The 18,240-nt window shown below is 39.4% G+C and overlaps 1 protein-coding gene across 1 annotated transcript; it reads right to left on the reverse strand.

Annotated features, from left to right (window-relative positions):
* Nucleotides 1-265: 265 nt before the first annotated feature.
* st7l (suppression of tumorigenicity 7 like) lies at nucleotides 266-14,934 on the reverse strand. The gene is made up of 16 exons (XM_041034638.1): nucleotides 14,812-14,934; nucleotides 13,902-14,084; nucleotides 13,369-13,451; nucleotides 12,321-12,480; nucleotides 12,182-12,236; nucleotides 11,880-11,995; nucleotides 11,577-11,655; nucleotides 11,113-11,201; nucleotides 10,659-10,759; nucleotides 10,350-10,464; nucleotides 10,190-10,262; nucleotides 9,916-10,018; nucleotides 4,463-4,613; nucleotides 3,891-3,983; nucleotides 3,589-3,728; nucleotides 266-1,899 (listed from the first exon to the last, which is right to left on the reverse strand). Exons 1-16 carry the CDS (start codon nucleotides 14,900-14,902, stop codon nucleotides 1,804-1,806), a joined length of 1,728 nt encoding a protein of 575 aa, XP_040890572.1. The 5' UTR covers nucleotides 14,903-14,934; the 3' UTR covers nucleotides 266-1,803.
* Between the last annotated feature and the right edge of the window lie 3,306 nt (nucleotides 14,935-18,240).

Raw genomic sequence — 18,240 nt, forward strand, 5'->3', positions numbered from 1 at the left:
GTTTAGATTAGATCAGTGTTTTTAACAATATAGTCCAAATTTACAACATTGTAACACACATGTATGTGCCATTACATCATGTGCATGTACAGAATGTTTGCTATTGTTACATGGCTGGTAAATCTATGGATGTTTCTCATTAGACACCAAATAACTGCATTAGAAGTTACAGGTTTTGAAGGCATCTATTTACAGATTTGCCTCTAAACTTGAAATCAATATTGTAGGTAAAGTAAATGCCAGATTGCTGTGTTTAGCTGGTGTGATGTACTAAAAAGGCACCTTTTTTTTTTTTTTTTGTGTAATCGCACATGGAGTGAAGAGGTGTCCGAATGATGTTTCTCACAGTTCATCCTGAGGCATGAGCTGTAGATTTTCATAGCTGCCTATAATGTAATAGCTATCAAGTAACAAAACTTGACAAAGTCAAACAAACATGTCCATGTTAAATGGTTTAAAAATGCAATATAACCTGTTAATATCTGTAATAAATTGTTGGGATGATGTGACGTCACAATATTACTATACATCAAAGTAGATGTTTTTTTTTTTTAAATAAACTTCAAATATTACATTTTTTACAGTCTTACTTTATCCCCATCGTGGAGAATATGGATATACTGTATACTACATTTCCAGGTTTTATTACAATTTCATACCAGGCACATTTGTTTCTGTAAAGTTGCTATACTGTCAGATAGTTCTTACATTATGCTTTACAACAAGGTGATTCTGGTATCTCAGCCTATTTAGTTTAACAGAACAGAGAAAAGCAAATCTGTCATAGAGGAAAAAATGTAAGAACTAACCCAGTCACAGCAGAATCAACACATGTACCATTTCTGGCCAACAGACACAAATTTTGTAATTGTATTAAGTAAAATAAGTCTTACTTTGCTATTGAGGGTTAATATCCCTCATTGAAGAACTCTGATACAATATATTTAGAATTATTGCAATGCTATGAATTACAGGTATTTATTACATTGACTGTGCTTTGTCTGTTGTAATGGGTGCCTGTGTAATTGTTGTTTGCCAGTTGGCCAACACACTGACTTATAACAGTGTGTAGTGCAATCAGAAGAAATGGGTGATGCCATGAGAGGCCTTACTGTGACCAGTGATGATCCCATTTACATTTCGATGTTGTGGGGGTGGCGGTTGCCCCAGTGATATAGTGCTGAGGTGTCATACCATGGTAACAACTGTTGAACTGCAGAGGTGTTGTATACACTGCAGCCACTCCAAGGCTGTAAATCACAGCTCTGTTTTAAGGAGGTCTCACAGACTTCTAAAATCTGTTCGGCTAGATGTCTGCGGGGCACAGAGGGTTCGTATAGGACACGTAGGTTCCCAACCCAAATGCCACATGGACCATAAAACATGTAGTTTTAGTTCATTTGTGATTTAATTTATAATTGTAAATAAATAGACAAGTGCCTCTGACAAATTTGTAATTAGATGTTTGTGCCAAATTCAAAGCCAGGCTTTGTTGGATAGTGAATAACTTTGAATTGCCCTGTGCTAACATGATAACAAATGAATGGCCTTGTGAAATTGGTGCAAATAGTACCCTCTAAATGTATTCTTGGAAAAACTCTGGCTGCTGTGGGAGAGCATCTTAAGAGCGGTATTGTCATGTTGATACAACCTCAGCCAACATAATCAGTAACAGTGCAGCAAGTGGACAGTAATGCTGAAGACAGGAGAGCAAACACTTTTTGTCTGAGGGTTTGGAGTGGTACTGGTGTGTATATGTGTGTCTCTGTGTGCGGTGTGAGTGTGTGTGTGTGTGAGATGGGGTCAGATCCGAGTCAGCTGGTGCCAAAAACTGGACGGCATGAAGCTTTCCATCTTGTCTGCGAAGAAACCCAGGGGTGCAAAGAGTGTGCTGAAGAACTGAGACGGAGAAAAAGCAGAATGAGCCTTCAGTTGAATGCCAGGAAAACCTCTTCCCACTCTTAGACAATGTTTAAGTAAAACACTCAAAGAAATCCACAAAAGTTACCAAGCTCACAATTTCAGTAAAACAATGTTATATGTCAGCACAGTGAATGTTATGAAGCCAAAGGTAAAACATAGGAAAATACGATTCATTACATTTTGATTATTTTCAGATTTGACAAGAAAATTTGACTTCATAGCCTGTTGTCCTTTCTGGAAACAAGAAACGTGGCATTGGCAGTATTAGTCAGATAAGACACAAGAAGGTTTTCTTCGGGTGACAGGATGCAGTTTAGATGCAAAGCATCATTTATAGAATCCATTTGAGTTGCATCAGAACAGTGCACAGCAAACCAATCATGTACACTCTTTCTGTTTCTGCTTGTAAACAGTGAGAAAAGTAAATGTATCTAAACAACTACTGAGTGTGGCAATTCATTCCTTCAAACTGTAAATCAAGTAAACTAAACGTATTTAAGCATATTATGACTCCATTATACTTAGAACTTGAGAAGCAACTGAATCACTCATGTTTTTATGATTACAGGCAGAAATTACATCAACTTAGATCTAAGATTAAGATCTAGGATATACAGTATATTATATTAGGTATGTATATAATAGAACATTTAAAATGCACGTTAGTGATTTAGGTTAGCTAGTAACAGTAAGGTGTCCTCTAAAATATTACAATGTGGCTTCTCACTGAAGCCACTTGAGGTGTGCTTGATACACTTGACACTTTAATAGTCTCATAAGTGGACATATCATCCTGGCCAGACCAGTGCAAATCAAGTGCTCTCTAATCCCATTTAATATATGAAACATATTCAACTGCTACACTCTACATGTCTGGTAGGGAAAGGTAGACTGCCACAACCACCACCGCTGTCTTGTCTTGCTTGGATTCTCTTTTCAAGAGCAGCAGATAGAGAGAACTTTGTTCTTCCTCAGAAGGCAGTGAGGACCTCTGTGTTTCTCCCTCAATGGTTTTCAGGCGCTCGATCTGAACATTACACAAACCAGGCTCTGCCCTGCTATAAAAATCCTATCTGTGCCAAATCTTTCCCATAACAAGAGGAAGAGCACTAGATGTTCTCTGTGGTCTTGTGTGTATGACTCTGTAAATGCAGTCCCTAATAAACAGGATGACCATAAACAAAGGATTAGCCAAAGTAAAGAGTTTTCCAAACCGGCCAAAACAGATAGCACAGCACGTCTATAATAAATAAACAGTAAAAGGAAGTTATGTATTTTAAGTTTCTAAATCTTTAAGGCTGTAAGTTACACTAATATGTTTGCAGTGGCGATAAGGTTGCACTGTTCAGCTGTGATTACTGATAGTTTAAGTTGGACCAAAGCTTGTTTTGGCAGAAAACGCTGACTTTACAGGCCTACGATTCCCGTGAGCCTCCAGTATTACTGACAGTGATGGAAGGTAGCAATTACCACAGGGGTTAAAAAGTTCAGGTTACAAACAACACACAGAACACGGATAGGACAAAAGCATAAATCTGAGATAAAATGAAGATATAACTGGTTAGCGTTAGAGTTAAAATTGGTTTCATAATGAAAAAAATGATTGAATTAACATCTAAAAATTCAAAAACAACAACCTGTGAGATGTTCAGTTTGAATACTTACTGCTTTGGCAAAGACACCCATGAGCTCAGGGAACTGATGTGTGAGCATGGCCAGTATGGCAGTGAAGGAGCAAAGGCCTGCTGTGAAGAGGATGAAGAAGGGGAGCTCTTTCTTTGGGTACACAGACACTTCGTGAAAAGCTTCAGCGAAGAGGAGAAAGAAAGAGAGAAACAGAAAGTCAGGACTGAAGCATTTCGATGAGAGACACGGTTTAAAATAGTGAGAGGATGATTATTTAAATAATCAAACAGGATTCAAGACACATTCATGGACTGTAAGCAAGTTTAGGCTATTGTGCTTACAGGGCAGTAGTTCCCTATCTGCTGTTTCTGTGCATCCTGGGTAAGGGTAAAACAGGTGACCCTTCTCCAGTGGGTAAGGAATTATCCGGAAGGCTAGAAAGACAAAGGAGCAAACAGGAAATGACATTAAGTATGACTTACTACGAGTAGGAAAAACTGTATAACAGCTGAAATAATTTTCAGTTAAATCATCTGAATAACAAAATATAACACAGAGTGACAAGATACTAATATCCTAATAAAATATAACAATAACAATAATTCTTCCTGTGAGGAACAGTCTCATTCCTGTATAATGAGCATTAGAGTATGTGTGGGTGTGTTGTGCATACAAAACCTATGACACAGTAATTTAAAAATGAAGAGCAGATACTTTTGGATGGACCCGATTAAAGTACTACACAATAGTGACATCTGAGCTTACACAGGGGTTCACTTCGAAAAGACTCTGAGCAAAAAGAAGGTTTTTCAAAGACTTAGCAAAAATATATTGCTTACAAAGAAAACCCAACATAAATTCCACAAAATCAACAGTAGTGGTGTAGATTAAAAGAAGCAGATCTAATACATACTGCCCTCCCAGGTGCAGTGTAGTAGGTTTAAGGCTCCCTCTGCCCTCTTCCAGTGCTGCAGGTGAAAGAAAGCGTATGCCACTGCCTCACTGTCACCCCTCTTCAAGATGTGCTCTGGAGGCAGGATCAGACTCTTCATCTCTAATAAGTACTAAAGAAAGAAAGAGGAAGAAATACATTTTTTTTCCAGTATAAACTCAGTATCTAGATGTCATCTGTCTTTTCAACTTGGCAAAGCACAGCAGAAATGCCAGGTACAGCTGTACTTTATACTTTCATCCAGCACTCTGACAATGTGCAGTGGTTCAGATATTTTAATAGGAGTCTACCATAGTCTGTGTATCTGCATGTAATATGCACAGTTTGTTTTAACTCTTGCTTTCACAATCTACAAAACCAGCACAGTCAGCCACAAATATCATTTATCATAGAAGTTATTATGTGTAGTAACTATGTGGTTGAATATACTTCTATGTGGTTAAGTCCCAGTGGCTCTCGCCAACCCTGCCTAATACATAAGCATAGCCTGGTGTTCAAACCACTTGAAGTTAAGACAATAGTTCACTGCATTTCCAGCCTAAAATGGCTATAAAATTGTTGGTGAACAATCTGAACACTGTGGCTGGCGGAGACACCTGGTCGGCCATGATGTGTACCATGTAATATGAATATCAGCCAAACCACAGTTAAAACACCTGTGAATATTTATATCCTTACGCATGACAAGTGGTGAGATAGAGGTCTCCAATGGGATGTTGTTGTTATTGCTATTTGTTGTCAATACAAAGAAGGCATTTGTTTGCTGAGACATGAACCTAAATTGTGCTGTTGTGAGATCGGTTTAAAAAAGGCTTCCCCCTTGTGGTCACAAATCACTTCATGCTGCTTTAATAGTTTCATTCACATTTTCTTCATGTTTCTCAGTCAGCACACCACTTACTCCATCCTATTGTGCAATTCCCTCTGGTTTACTCCCAGCAGACTGAAAACATTTTTTTTTTCTCATGTGAGGTATTTGTTGAGAGCCTTATTTTGCAATTTTTTCAAGGTGGGAGGGAAAAGCTTTCCAAAGCTCTGTGTGTTATTGTTACAGTACAGTACATTCATTCCACGAATGTGTAACATCCCCCACTCACCCTTCCTCTCTTTCCCTACTGTGTAAGTTTGTCCCAGTGAGTCAGTCGGTTCACTGTGCTGACAAAGGCCCACATCCCAGAGTTACAACCTATAGAACAGGTCTCCTTTCTGACATAACACGGACTAAGCATTCAGAAATAACAACAGAATATTGTATCGTGCATTGTTTTTCTGCAATATACATTTCTTAGTAAGGACTAGGTTTGTCAGTGGATAACTCATCATCAGATGCACAGTGACTCTGATGAACCTGCAACTCTGTGTGATTTATGTCTGTGGTGTCCAGTGTGGCAAGAGTCTGTGTTAAACAAAACCCATGTGCAGGGCTGGGGCCCCCTGGGCTGGATTCCCAGGCGGCCAGCTTCACAGCGCTCTGGATCTCAGACTGACACTTTGGGAAGGTTACCCCATAGCTAATCCTGTCTAATCCCTTCCATGGCCACAGGCTCAGCCAGCCAGCCATCCATCCATCTATCAAGCCAGCCAGACCATGCTGCTTCACCCATCTCCCCCTACCTTACCCTCTGTCTCCAGCCTCACCCCCATGATAACAGTCTGCCCAGGCTCTTGAACCTAGCTCATCCCTTTTTTTTCCAGCTGTCTGCAATACTCCTTCAGCTTGCTAGACAGTGAGCCTGTGTCCAGTGTCCAATGGTACGTCTACTGCCTCACCTGTGTCCGTCACCTTCCATCAACCTGCTTCACCACCACATTGTGGCGTAGATTCACTCTAACTGAACAACCCTACACACTTAACCTGTCCCTTCATTTGTCCTTAGAAAGGGAATTTTGGGGCAACCAAGAAGAAACAAGAATAAACCCTCACTTCTCAGTTTTAGAGCACAAAACAAATGGTAACTGCAAAAATAACATATCCTGTGTGCACTGTATATCACACAGGATATGCATGAAGAACTGAATGGCAGGTAGGATGGTGAGTTTCATTCAGATTTGAGCATTTTTACAATCCATAAGCGAATCAGTTTGTTCTTCTGGTAAACCTGGATAATTTACAGATACATGTAAATATTTACAGTTTTACACATTGTTCCATCTCCATATTAGTCTGTTGCTGATAATGAGAGGACAGTGTATGGCACCTATGTAGGTCTGGGTCCTCTGTGTTTTAAGATTAACCATTTAGAAGAGACTGGCCACTCAGCTGTCCTTCCTCACATGCCACAGCATTAGAAATGGTGACACCTCAGTCCTGTGTGCTGGCCTCCCTCCCTCTCTCGTTCTTCGGTCTGCTTCTCCACTCCCTGTCGCCTCTTTGATGAAGGGATTGAGTTTCATGTGTTCTCCTTTTATCCCTGGGCAGTCATAAGCCCAGAGCATAACTCATAAGCTGCCTTCTGATTCTAATCTGCAGCACTTTGCCTCTCACAATGGCACTCACAGGCAACAATGACATCAGCCTTGTGGTTGCTCTAAACGGGTCAGACAAACACATACGTTTACAGTGAAAGAACACAAAGGCAAACAGGTGTTGGGTTTAGGAAAACAAACAAAGATTAAGAATTTCATAGTCAGTAAACGCTGCTATTAGCTACTCTGACCTCTACTGAAAGAGTGGAAAGTGGCAGAAAACGCACAACATTTGTCCTAAAGTGGGGCTGGGATGAGGCAAATTGTAACTACCTCCTTTTCCTTCACTGAATCAAACCCCATCCATCTTAATTCAGAGCAAACCCAGGAATGCTACTCTGTCTCAATTCACAAACCAAAAAGCCAATTTCAGAGGTAAACTAAGAAAAGGTCCACATTTCTGAGTCTTGACAGGCGGTCTGGAGGAGAGTATGTCAACCAGAATGGGGTGAGATGAGAAACTGCCTTCCAAAGTGGAATAAACTAGCAAGGTAGATGGGATTGGGTCACCCTGACTGCTCCAAAATGAACGGGTATGGACCAAAGTGGTAGTAAATGTAAATGAAAAGCAGATTCAGGTAGCAGGAACTCTTGATCAGCTATCCAAGCATCCGGCAAACTGTCAGTTTCTTAACCACAGGCTGGTAGGGAAGCTGATTGGAACGGACAGACAGATGGGGAAAAGGGTGGAGGTGGAGGAGAGGGGGATAAATAGAGAAGGACAAGAAGATGAGGAGGAGAGGAAAATAGAAGGGAGCAAACGGGAAGAGGAAATAGGAGCAAGATGGAGAGCTGGGGAGGGAAAAGGGAAAGGGGTCATGTGGGAGGAAGACGGCGTGCACTCAAACAGCTGTGGGATTGAAGCGTGTGTGCGTAGATGTGGATTTAAGTCATGTATAGCCTTTTGAGCAGCTTGAATGCGCTCATGTGATGTAGCCTTGCATGATATTCATATATAAGCTCCTTGACCTGCTTGATAACACACCCACACCCACCCGATCTGTCAGTAGGTTCAACCACTTTGGTCCAGCCTGAAATATAGTATTAGATAGACTGTCATAGAATTTGGTACCAATATCCATAGAGCTGAAAGGATGAATCCTGATTAGACAATAAGATTAGATTGGCACAAAATTTTATGCAGTTTCCCAGGTGTGAAAGAGAGGTGAAACACTTTCAGGTTGACATTTGTGGTTCAGAGTATCTGGAAGAAATTTAGTACTGAACCCCCCCCCCCCCCCCCCCCCCCCCCTCCCTTTAGGGGGGGGATGAATGCCATCATCCAGTCAAAATTATAAAAGTTTTCTATGGTTTCTGATAAATCAATGAAATTCCCATCAGCCTCAGCTGTTTTTAGCTGATTAGCAGATGTTGCTAACAGGTCAAATGTAGGTGGTGAACACGGTAAACATCACACCTGCCCTATCAAATACGAAACTCTACCAAAGGATGCACAAGTCTCTACACTATTTGGGAAACCAAGGTCAAATCTACACAGTCATTCATCATTCAGACATGTCAAACAGCACAAAGCAAGAACGCCCCTCCTTCACTGCACAAGTACATTTTCATATCCTAAAACTCAACACAACTCTATTATGAGGCCCAAGTAGGTATCAGATATCCAAGTCAAACACAAAAAGATGAATTTATCAATAATCATACTTGAAAGATGTTTTACAAATTTCAGTTTAAATGTCATTTTGCTATTCACCTACACTCACAGAAGTCATTTTGATAAGGCTGGCAGTGGTGGTCATATTCAGACCTCACTGTTTGGCTCAAACAGGGGATGAGAGGATGAGGGAACATGAGAGGATAAGAAACAGGATGAGGGTACGTGATGAGAGGGGAGAGGACGGCTGCCTCTGGGCAGGATAGGGAGGGAGCAGTTAGAAAGACATTGAAGATGAGGGCCCTCACTTTAAAATCAAAGGCTGGATCAAAGTGCTGGCTGACGTCTGCCCCCCTCCATGCACACAAGCACACTGATTCTCTTTCTCTCTCTCAGAAAAGGAGTCCACAAGATGAAACAACACCTCACTACAAAGGCTAAACTAAGACAAAACTGTGCTGCAACTACCTGAGTACGTGTACATGTGAGTATGTGACACCTAATCCTGTGGGAACTGATGTGAAAGGCCAGACAGTTTTCCAGTGTGGTCCCATGTGTGCCCAGGATCAGTCGTAAACAGAGCTGCACTCTACTATTCACTATTGTGACCAATGAATCTGTTACGCTTTATATTTACAGTTTTAAAATTCGAACTAAACTACCTGTAAAAACCCATAATGCATGTATGATTCCCAAAATACTGCAGTAGTTAGAAGATTAGGGCAAATACACATTTGACGGGAGCACATAAACCATGATTTTCAATCTACAACTCACACTACAGCTGTGATAAAATTAGTTGAGCGCCACTGTATGATGACCTACACTGACACCTGCAGGTCAGTCAGCACACAGCATGTCTGGGACAAAGGCTGCGCTATTTGAAAGTTGCACCACCTAAACCTTTTGCTAAAAGAACTGTTTGTCTGTCTGCTTGCTTTGTCTGTTTGTTCTGTGTGTGACCTTTACACACACATGAGCCTGGTGTGATCCGATTAAATATAGAAAAAATCTAAAAAATCCACAAGAAAACCAATTGAAGCTACACGGATGACAATTTACTTTAATGCACACTGAGAGTGTGGTGCTCAGTGTCAGTTTTATACAATCTCGACAGAGTATAACAGGGCTGAGATTAATCTGCTGATAATTTATGTGGAGATTTAATTCTGATAGCCATTTTAATGCCAGATGTAACAGAGGCTTTTCAAGATGACTGACTCACCAACAAGTCAAGTCGCGTTTATTCAACTTTATAACCCAACATCACATTGCAACCTGATCGATAGGTTTTACGAGCCCACAGACTCTACGTGGCCCTCATTAGACTGACCTTTGGCACATGTGGATTAAACTCAACAGCTCTGTGTATGGCCTCCACAGCATTCATCTCTGCTGTGCTTAGTCCCCGCCTGGACGCCGCCTCTGGAGAAAACCTGTGGCAACATACCTTATATGAGACACTGTTTCTGCTCACAAAGATATTATTCTACTGTCACTGCAGCCAAACACATCACATTAAGTTTTAAGAGAGACCGATATTTAATTGTGTGCAAAATTCAGCACTAACAGATATTTTAAACATTACTTAACACAAGGAAACGTACTTATCTGACACAGCCCGTGCTTTCAGCAGTGCAGATGTGTAGCATATAGTAGCTGATTTTGGCAAGCTGATGTCTGCAGAGGCAGAAAAAATTGGGGTCATGCAACGTAAGCTGAGCTGTGATGCAGGAGAAGTTAAATGTTTATTTAGTTCAGTCTAACCATCGTATTTGGCAAGGACTGCTTGGACATCAGCATATGCCTGAAGCTCTAGAAGTGCCTCCAAGAGGTTTTCGTGTATATTTAACATTCCCAACAGTGGAAATTCCTTCATTAACTGTAAAGAGAGACAACGTCACACATTAGCATGCAATTTGTTAGTGCTATTGTGCTCCCACTATCTTAAATACTGTAGATGTTGCTACCTAAGTTAGTTACTCAGTTGTGTGAGTAATTTGAAAAGCTGCACACTACAGAAGTAAGCACTATAAGGTTCTATTCTGAAAGAGTCCACTTCAGATAGAAACTCACATCTCTCATCATTTTCACTGCTTCTTTAATCCGTCCTAGCTTGCGTGCACACATTGCCAGTCTGCGTTTAATGTAGACCAGTAGGTTGATATCTTTCCCAGCTGTGGATAGCAAACAGAAAACAAGAGATATTTAAGAAACAAAACACATGAATAAACGCTGATAGAATTAGAAATGGCAGACAGACAGACATTTCACTATATCTTGTTATCTTGTGTAGAGGAAAAGAACTGATGCATTGATGTAATATTACATACACCCCCACAGGTGGGTGTGGGTGTGTCTGTTCTATTTATAACCATACTTACCTGTGATGTGGACTGCTTTGCTGCACAGGTGTAGCAGAGCATGTCGTACAAGCAGGATTTAAGCTGAGTGTAGTTGGTCTTAAGCTAGTTAGCTAACCTTCTCTAGCTACTAAGTGTACTGTTTGTCCTTTCAAATCCATCCTTACCAATACTTAGAGCTTTTTTGAAGAGTCGTTCAGCTTCTGTGATAGTGGTGGCTTCTTCCTCTGCTAAGAGCACATAGGCTGCAGCACATCTGTACACACACACGCAAATGTAAGACACAAAAGGAGCAATTTTCAACAGCCCGTCCTCATTATATTTTCCTTTGTGGTACACAAGAAGACAACAGTTGTGTTTGCATGCACATCATAAACTTAACACGACCAAGCCAATAATTTGAGAATGAAAGCACCCATAAAGGCCATAATATGATAAAGGCCATAATATGATTATATTAATGTATTTATGCTCATTTATGCTAAATGAAGCAAGCATTACTACAGAAACGTACTCTAACAGACATTTTAACTGCATTACAACAGCAGATACTCTTTAGAAGATACAGCATTATGTTTATGGACTCAGTATTTAAGGAGATAATATACAACTGTGTAAGAGTATGACTCACTCATGGTTCATTTCTATGGCCTGGTAAGCTGCTCTGATCCTGGCTTGAGGATTTCTCTCTCTCCAGGCTTTCTGCATCACTGTAATGAGATGTTGAACTCAGGCTTATTATAGATGTGACCTTAAGTCTCACACATATTCACCTGAAAGCATCAAAGTCCACAGTTCCACAACAGAAAACAGAAAGCCAGAAAGAACAGTCTTTTACTTGTATGGTCTTAAAAACAAAAAAAATATCCCATTTCTCTCTTTTCTGCACACTTTACTAAACTGAGGAATTAGTCTGTATGTGATAAAAACTCACCAGCATCTTCTGGTCTTAACTGTTGAGTATCTCCTGTGAAGAAGGTCTGATGGTCTTGAGCAGACAGGTTCATGTCATAGTACGTTAAGGGTTCCTTCCCTGTTACCCAGGTGTACCTGTAGTGCACAGTGCAAAACAGTTTCGCTACAGTTTTATGATCCACAGTGTTTCAAATGAAACTGGATTAATTCACTTGCACCAAAGACACAGTATACACCTTTAGAAATAGCTTCACATTCTGAACGATCCATTTAAAGTACAGCACTCTATATCTGAATCATACCTCTAAAACCGATACATACCTGTTGTATTCTGCTCCTCTGAACAGATTCAAAGGGTTCCTCCAGACCTTGCACTCTAGCAAAAGGATGATATTGTTATTAGTATTAGGAGTATTATGATTACTTTTGCTGTAACAGTTTGTATTACATACACATTTACCTGAAACACTGGGCCTAGGCTCTGCTTCTCCATTAACTGATGAGAACAGACCAGTGGTGGAGCTGCTCTCCACTCCTCCCAGGAGAGGACGCAGGTGGCTCACTGACACTTGTTCAATGAACGAGGTCCCATATTTACGAAAATACCACCACTCAAATATCTGTGATGGGAATACATATGGTGACACATTTTACAAAAAGTATATGACAAGACAACAATTGCTCAGTTATCCCTTAGTGGTAATTACTGTCATAATTAGACTAGTGGTTTCTTAACTTCTCCTGTCATGCAACCAGCACAAAACTAACCAAACTGCCAAAAAATGCAGACAGACACAAGGATTTGCCACTATAATGAACTCTAGGGCAAGACATTTCTAATTGATGAGTATCACCTATTTTTCTTTGTTTCCCTACCAAAAATCTGTCCACCTTGCACATCACGTGTTGCTTTCAAGTTTAATAAATCTTTCTGACCTGAATCTCTGTAAGGCCAGAATGAAAATTCATTTAATACTAATGGTCCTCTAAAACTAGGCTTCATCTGTGCATCTAATCTTGGGTTCCTGAGTGTGAATCAGAATTTAAGACAATGAGTATTGCAAAATGTGTTCATTAAAGGATAGGTTGACAGTTTTTCAACAAGAAACAAAGCAAACACTGTCCAGTGCAACACAAACTGGGATATTTTTTTAGTAAAAAGACTGTAATTTTGGAAGATATCCTTTGAGTCAAACTTTGACTGCTAAAGCCACATATTAACTTCAGATAAACTGCTGCATGTACTTTTGTACAGAACAAGACCTGTGGACTCTCATCACTTCCATTCAAATTAAGGGAAATCTTAGTGTCCAGTGTGCCCAAGATGAATGATTACTGTAAGCAAAACTCACTGAATGTGCATATGGGCAACAACTGTTGTAAGACAGAATTAAAAAATTGTGAACCTATTCTCTAAGTGGCCTAAAGCAAATATACTCTTACAAAAAGTGGATAATTATAATTGCATCCGTGGGGCAAGAAATATAATAATTGAGGCATTAACTCACAAGGATGAGTCCAGAGATGAGAGAGGAGGTTCCAGTGAGAGCCACATAAAATTTAGGGGTCAGTGTATTTAAAAACACTGAGGCTGAAAGGAGGAAAAGAGAAGACAGTTCTGTGCCATCAGTGCAACCAGAGCTGTGAAAGGTTAGTGTCCATGCAATACAAAATGGTCAACAACAGCTATATACTAACAGAAAAAATTATATACATATATTGGTCTTAGATTAAGTATAGCAAAGTATATCAGACCCATACCCACCCACCAACACTGTAAACAACACAAACACAGCAATAAAATACTGAATCTTGACAACAAACAGCACAGGCTGCACCATTTCCTGCTGTTAGAAAAATGTTGCAACTAGTGTCTGACAATAGACATTTAAATACTCGACATGAATCTAACCGGAAGGTCTAATCTATTTGTCACTCAGACAACGAACTGTCAAACCAATAACAGCCCCCGCTTACTGTCAGCTAAAGCCAGGCACCCGGAGGCTAACACAATAGCTAGCTAGCAGCTGCATTAATTCACCTGAGGTAAGAGTTTCCTGCAGTTTCAGCGGGCTCCACAGCACGTATATCATGATCAGCACCATGCCGAACCAAATGAAGCACACGTAAGTCCATGACCAAGAAAGCCAAGACTTTAATTTCTCTGTAAATCCAAGAGATTGGGGATTACTGCCAGTAGTGTCCTCCATGTTTCTCCGGATGTCTGTAAACAGAGGAGTCACGTGACCACGGGGAGGACTTGTATTTTGAAATCGCTACAACAAAATACATTTCCGGAGGCTATAAAAATAGAATATTTGTTATCATTATATTTATTATAGATTTTGTTTATATATTGTTAGAAACAATTGATTTCATTATAGTTTTTTTTTTTTTTTATCCAACTCTTAATCAGCACAGCAATATGAGTAGAGCTGAAACGATTTGTAGATTGACAAAAAATAATCACCAACTGTTTTGATCATCGATTTAACCATTTCCGTATTTTTTAATGCAAAAGTAGTGAAACGATGACAGATATTGTCTGATTTTTAAATCACGGGATTCCCTGCTTCTCTGCCCTTTTCAGTCCATTTATCACTGAAAATAAATATTTTTTGGGTGTTGGAACTTTTGGTCGAACAAAACAGACATCTGAAGACCTCGACCTTGGCTCTGGCTCTTGCTGGCGGCTAAACGACAAATCGAAAAAATAATAGGCAGATTAATCGATTGTGAAAATAATTGTCGGCTACATCTCTGATTGTAAGTTTCTTTCTGCCCATTATAGCTTTCCAAAGGAAACTGCCAAAAGAAATGTATTCAAATTACTTAGAGGTTTAGCAATGATGCAGTGCACAGTGACTAATTTTTAACAAGGAGGTGGTAAATTGATATTTTGACAAGTAAATAGACTTCATGTCAATGAAATGTTAATTTAATACACTTACTGTTATTCGAAAATCTGTATTTGTCTCCGTTTACAGTAAACCACAAAGTTGATAGATGTGAGCTGTTGCTCACATTCATCATCTCAGCCATAAATGTGGGAAAACAGCAGCGAGAAACCTTCATCAGATCCTTTCTCTGTCCATCGCAGCATGTAGTACTATTTATGGCCAGTGAGTGGAGCCATTACATCACAAAACCATTAACTCCTTTTTCCATTTACCGACTACAGGTGGAGACAACTTTCAGTTTTGTTTACTTCCTTGTAGCCTCTGAATTCACTACAACATTTTAGAAATTCATCTTTTTAGGCTTGCAAATTTACTACAGTTTTAGCCCATATTTCTCACAAATTAATTACTAAATAACTTTTTCTGGCCTTATTTCAGGCAGAGGTGTGGATCCAATTCCTTGGCTTTATTCAAACTGCCAATCATGGTACATACATGGTTTTTCTATTCTCATGATTTACATACCCATAGATTCATACAGTTTGTTGAAAATAAACAACTCAACATGACTGTTGCAAGATAAGGAAGAAATAATATTTTTGGATGCCTACAACCCGCAGCACTTCTCACCTTGTGTGGCCGACTTGCTCACTCATCTCCAAACAGTGCAGGAATAAATGTGATTTGTTGGAGTGAATTCTAGTTGGAGGTTACAGGCACTGAATGACAGAGAGCCAGATTTGGTCCTGCTCACACATGCCCTTGGGTGTTTTCTGCCTGATGCTGTTGGACAAGCACATGCAGGGTTAAAGGCCTGTCATATAAATCAGGTACGATCGCTTTAGAGGTGAAAACATGCATGATGCCACTGACAGGGAGAAAGAGTGGGGGAAAAGAAGAATAAAATAGGAGGGGGAAGAGGAACAAGGCAGGTTTGCAAAAGTTATCCGCAGTGTATAGCATGACCTGCATGTCTGAAAGTATTTCCAGCTGAAATGACATTTCCAAATGAACCCCTGCTCAATGAGTCAGTATTTGATAAAACATACATGCCCAAGAATATACAGAGATAACATTGCTATCTTCTCTTGTATTTACACTGCACCACTTATATTGGTTTAATAACAGAAATCAAAGAATATATATATTTAGATGAAGATGTAAGGAGATCTGCAGGATTTCTGTATGCGCTGTTATCACACACCTTATACTGCGAATATAAAACACAACACTGATATAAAAATTGTGAACAACGGACAGTACCTTAGCACAAAGTGTGACATGACCTGTACACAAACGGTCAGCCAGTGTCCAGTCATGCAGAAGCAATATCGCTCATCATTCTGCAGTCACCTGTATACTTAAGGTTCATTTACAATTTCGTGTCTGGTATCCATCCAGCCATTCTGGACTTCATGTTCTGTTTATGTAGTTTCTTTCTTTTTCTCTACCCAAAGCTTTTAAGAGTCCTCTAATCATACATAATTAATCAGGGTTTTCACTTAAATGCACTGCATTTCTCACCCTCATTATTACTTAAGAGGCTGCGCTTTACGGGTTGAAAATACCTGGAGTTCTGCTGATCATATTGTTCACAAAGCCAGCTGTTTAAACAAATGAGAATTTACAATACTAAAAATATACAAAAATATGCAGTAATATTTTCAAGAACTTCAGTTCAAGACTAAATTTCATTACTTCACATTAAAATTAATTCATTCATTGTGTCTTCTTAATGTCAGTGAAGCATTTTAGTGTGATCTGAGCAGAGATTTGGATATAATGTATTTTTTATAATTTGAGTGATTAATAAAGTGTGCTTTGAGTACTATAGTGCACGGAAAATGCACATACTATTTGACTGGTCGTTTGTCAACTCTGCATTTGGTGGTCCCAGCCCCGATGGAAACTTCAAACTTTATGAAACTGGTTCTTGTCTCCCACACTGCTTTCTCTCTGTGAGTTTATATTACTTGTCTCCATGAAGGGACTCTCCCTCCACAACTCATTTCTCTCAAAACACTTCATTTTCAGAAAATGTGTGCTCTCTTTTTTTTTTTTTTTTTTAACATCAGGAGACCGTGCCGTTTGACCACATCTGAAAGCAATGTTGCCTCAGAAAAAAATGACTTCCTCCTCACAGTCAGGCTCAGAGACCAGCATTTCAACCTTTTTCTCTGTAAATCTCTGAGGACAAATGGACATGTTCTGCTGTTGTTTCATAACTACCGTAATAACTAATTTACAATACACTATGCTCATGAAGAGAGGACTAAAACAGCAGCAAGGAACATACACACTTTGAACATGCAACACTTTACATTCACCTGATGATGGATGTGTTCTCTTCTTACAGCATGCTTATTTTTTTACCTTTTTAATCATACTATATTATGACAACTACAAAGTTATGACTTTAATAGGAAGGGATACAATGTAATCCCGCAGAATGAAAAATAAAATCTACATAACATAAAGTGTAATTGTCGTTATCAATATGAGTACTGGTAACGTGGGAATTAAAACATAAAACATGCAATAATAGCATAAAAATGCAGCAGCAGCTTATCATCCAGTGTGTACACTGGATTTTTCATTGTATACAACCCCAGCCAACTGTAAGTATAAATGGAAGAGGCAGAGATGAATAATACATATGAATTACCTTCATGCAGTCAGGGGCTTTTTTTTTCTACTTCCCTCTGCTGGAAGAACATCGTTTTTAGTAAAAAGTAAAATAAGGTGCACAGACAAAAACTACAGGTCTTGTGAGTGAACAGCAGTGTGTCAATAGTTGCAGGAGCTTGACAGGTGTTACAAGGTGTTAAATAATATGTATCTGCAAACAGAAAGAGTTATGAAAGTCTTTGTGCTGTAGAAATCGCAGCTGCACAGAAAATCCTGCCTTTTTAATGTTAATAAGGCTGCTTGTGTTTGCTCTGTGAGAGGACACGTCTGACGTCATCACAATTATCTGAACTCAGTAGTTCAGATAATAATTGTTTTGGCTGTCAGTGTTGAGGAAGCAGATATGGGACCACGATGAAAGTCCTAATCCATAATCCAAGCATAAACAAAAGTATAGCACAAACAGCAATGCACAAATCAAGAGCAAAACATGATACAAAGACATATTTTCATCCTTCAATTGATTCACTTTGACACTGTTGCTGTGATAGTTGTGAATTGGAAAGACCAGTATTTTGAATAATTGTACAGTGGGTTACAGATGTTACACACATCTGTAACAACTCCACCATCTTGAAATATGTACTACAAATATGACTAAAAGCAATGACGATGGAAAATACCAGACAGGGCTTTTATGATTCAGTTCATTTTCACTTTTTAAACTCTTCTTTTGAATACGAACCACCCCCTTCCTCTGTCAGTTCCCGATGTGATCCTTACTGTGTATTTTCTTTATGTAGAGGTAATTGTTACATTGTCAGTCTTATTTCTACTGTAACTGCAATGCTC

Source organism: Toxotes jaculatrix, chromosome 3 (assembly GCF_017976425.1).
Source record: "Toxotes jaculatrix isolate fToxJac2 chromosome 3, fToxJac2.pri, whole genome shotgun sequence".
In the NCBI taxonomy this organism is placed as follows: Eukaryota; Metazoa; Chordata; class Actinopteri; family Toxotidae; genus Toxotes; species Toxotes jaculatrix.

Coding starts and splice junctions, on each gene's coding strand:
- st7l (XM_041034638.1), bottom strand. CDS start 14,902: ATGGCTGAGATGATGAATGTGAGCAACAGCTCACATCTATCAACTTTG. Junction 14,085..14,811: donor ATACAGATTTTCGAATAACA/GTAAGTGTATTA, acceptor CTCTGTTTACAG/ACATCCGGAGAAACATGGAG. Junction 12,481..13,368: donor TCATCTCTGGACTCATCCTT/GTGAGTTAATGC, acceptor TTCCCATCACAG/ATATTTGAGTGGTGGTATTT.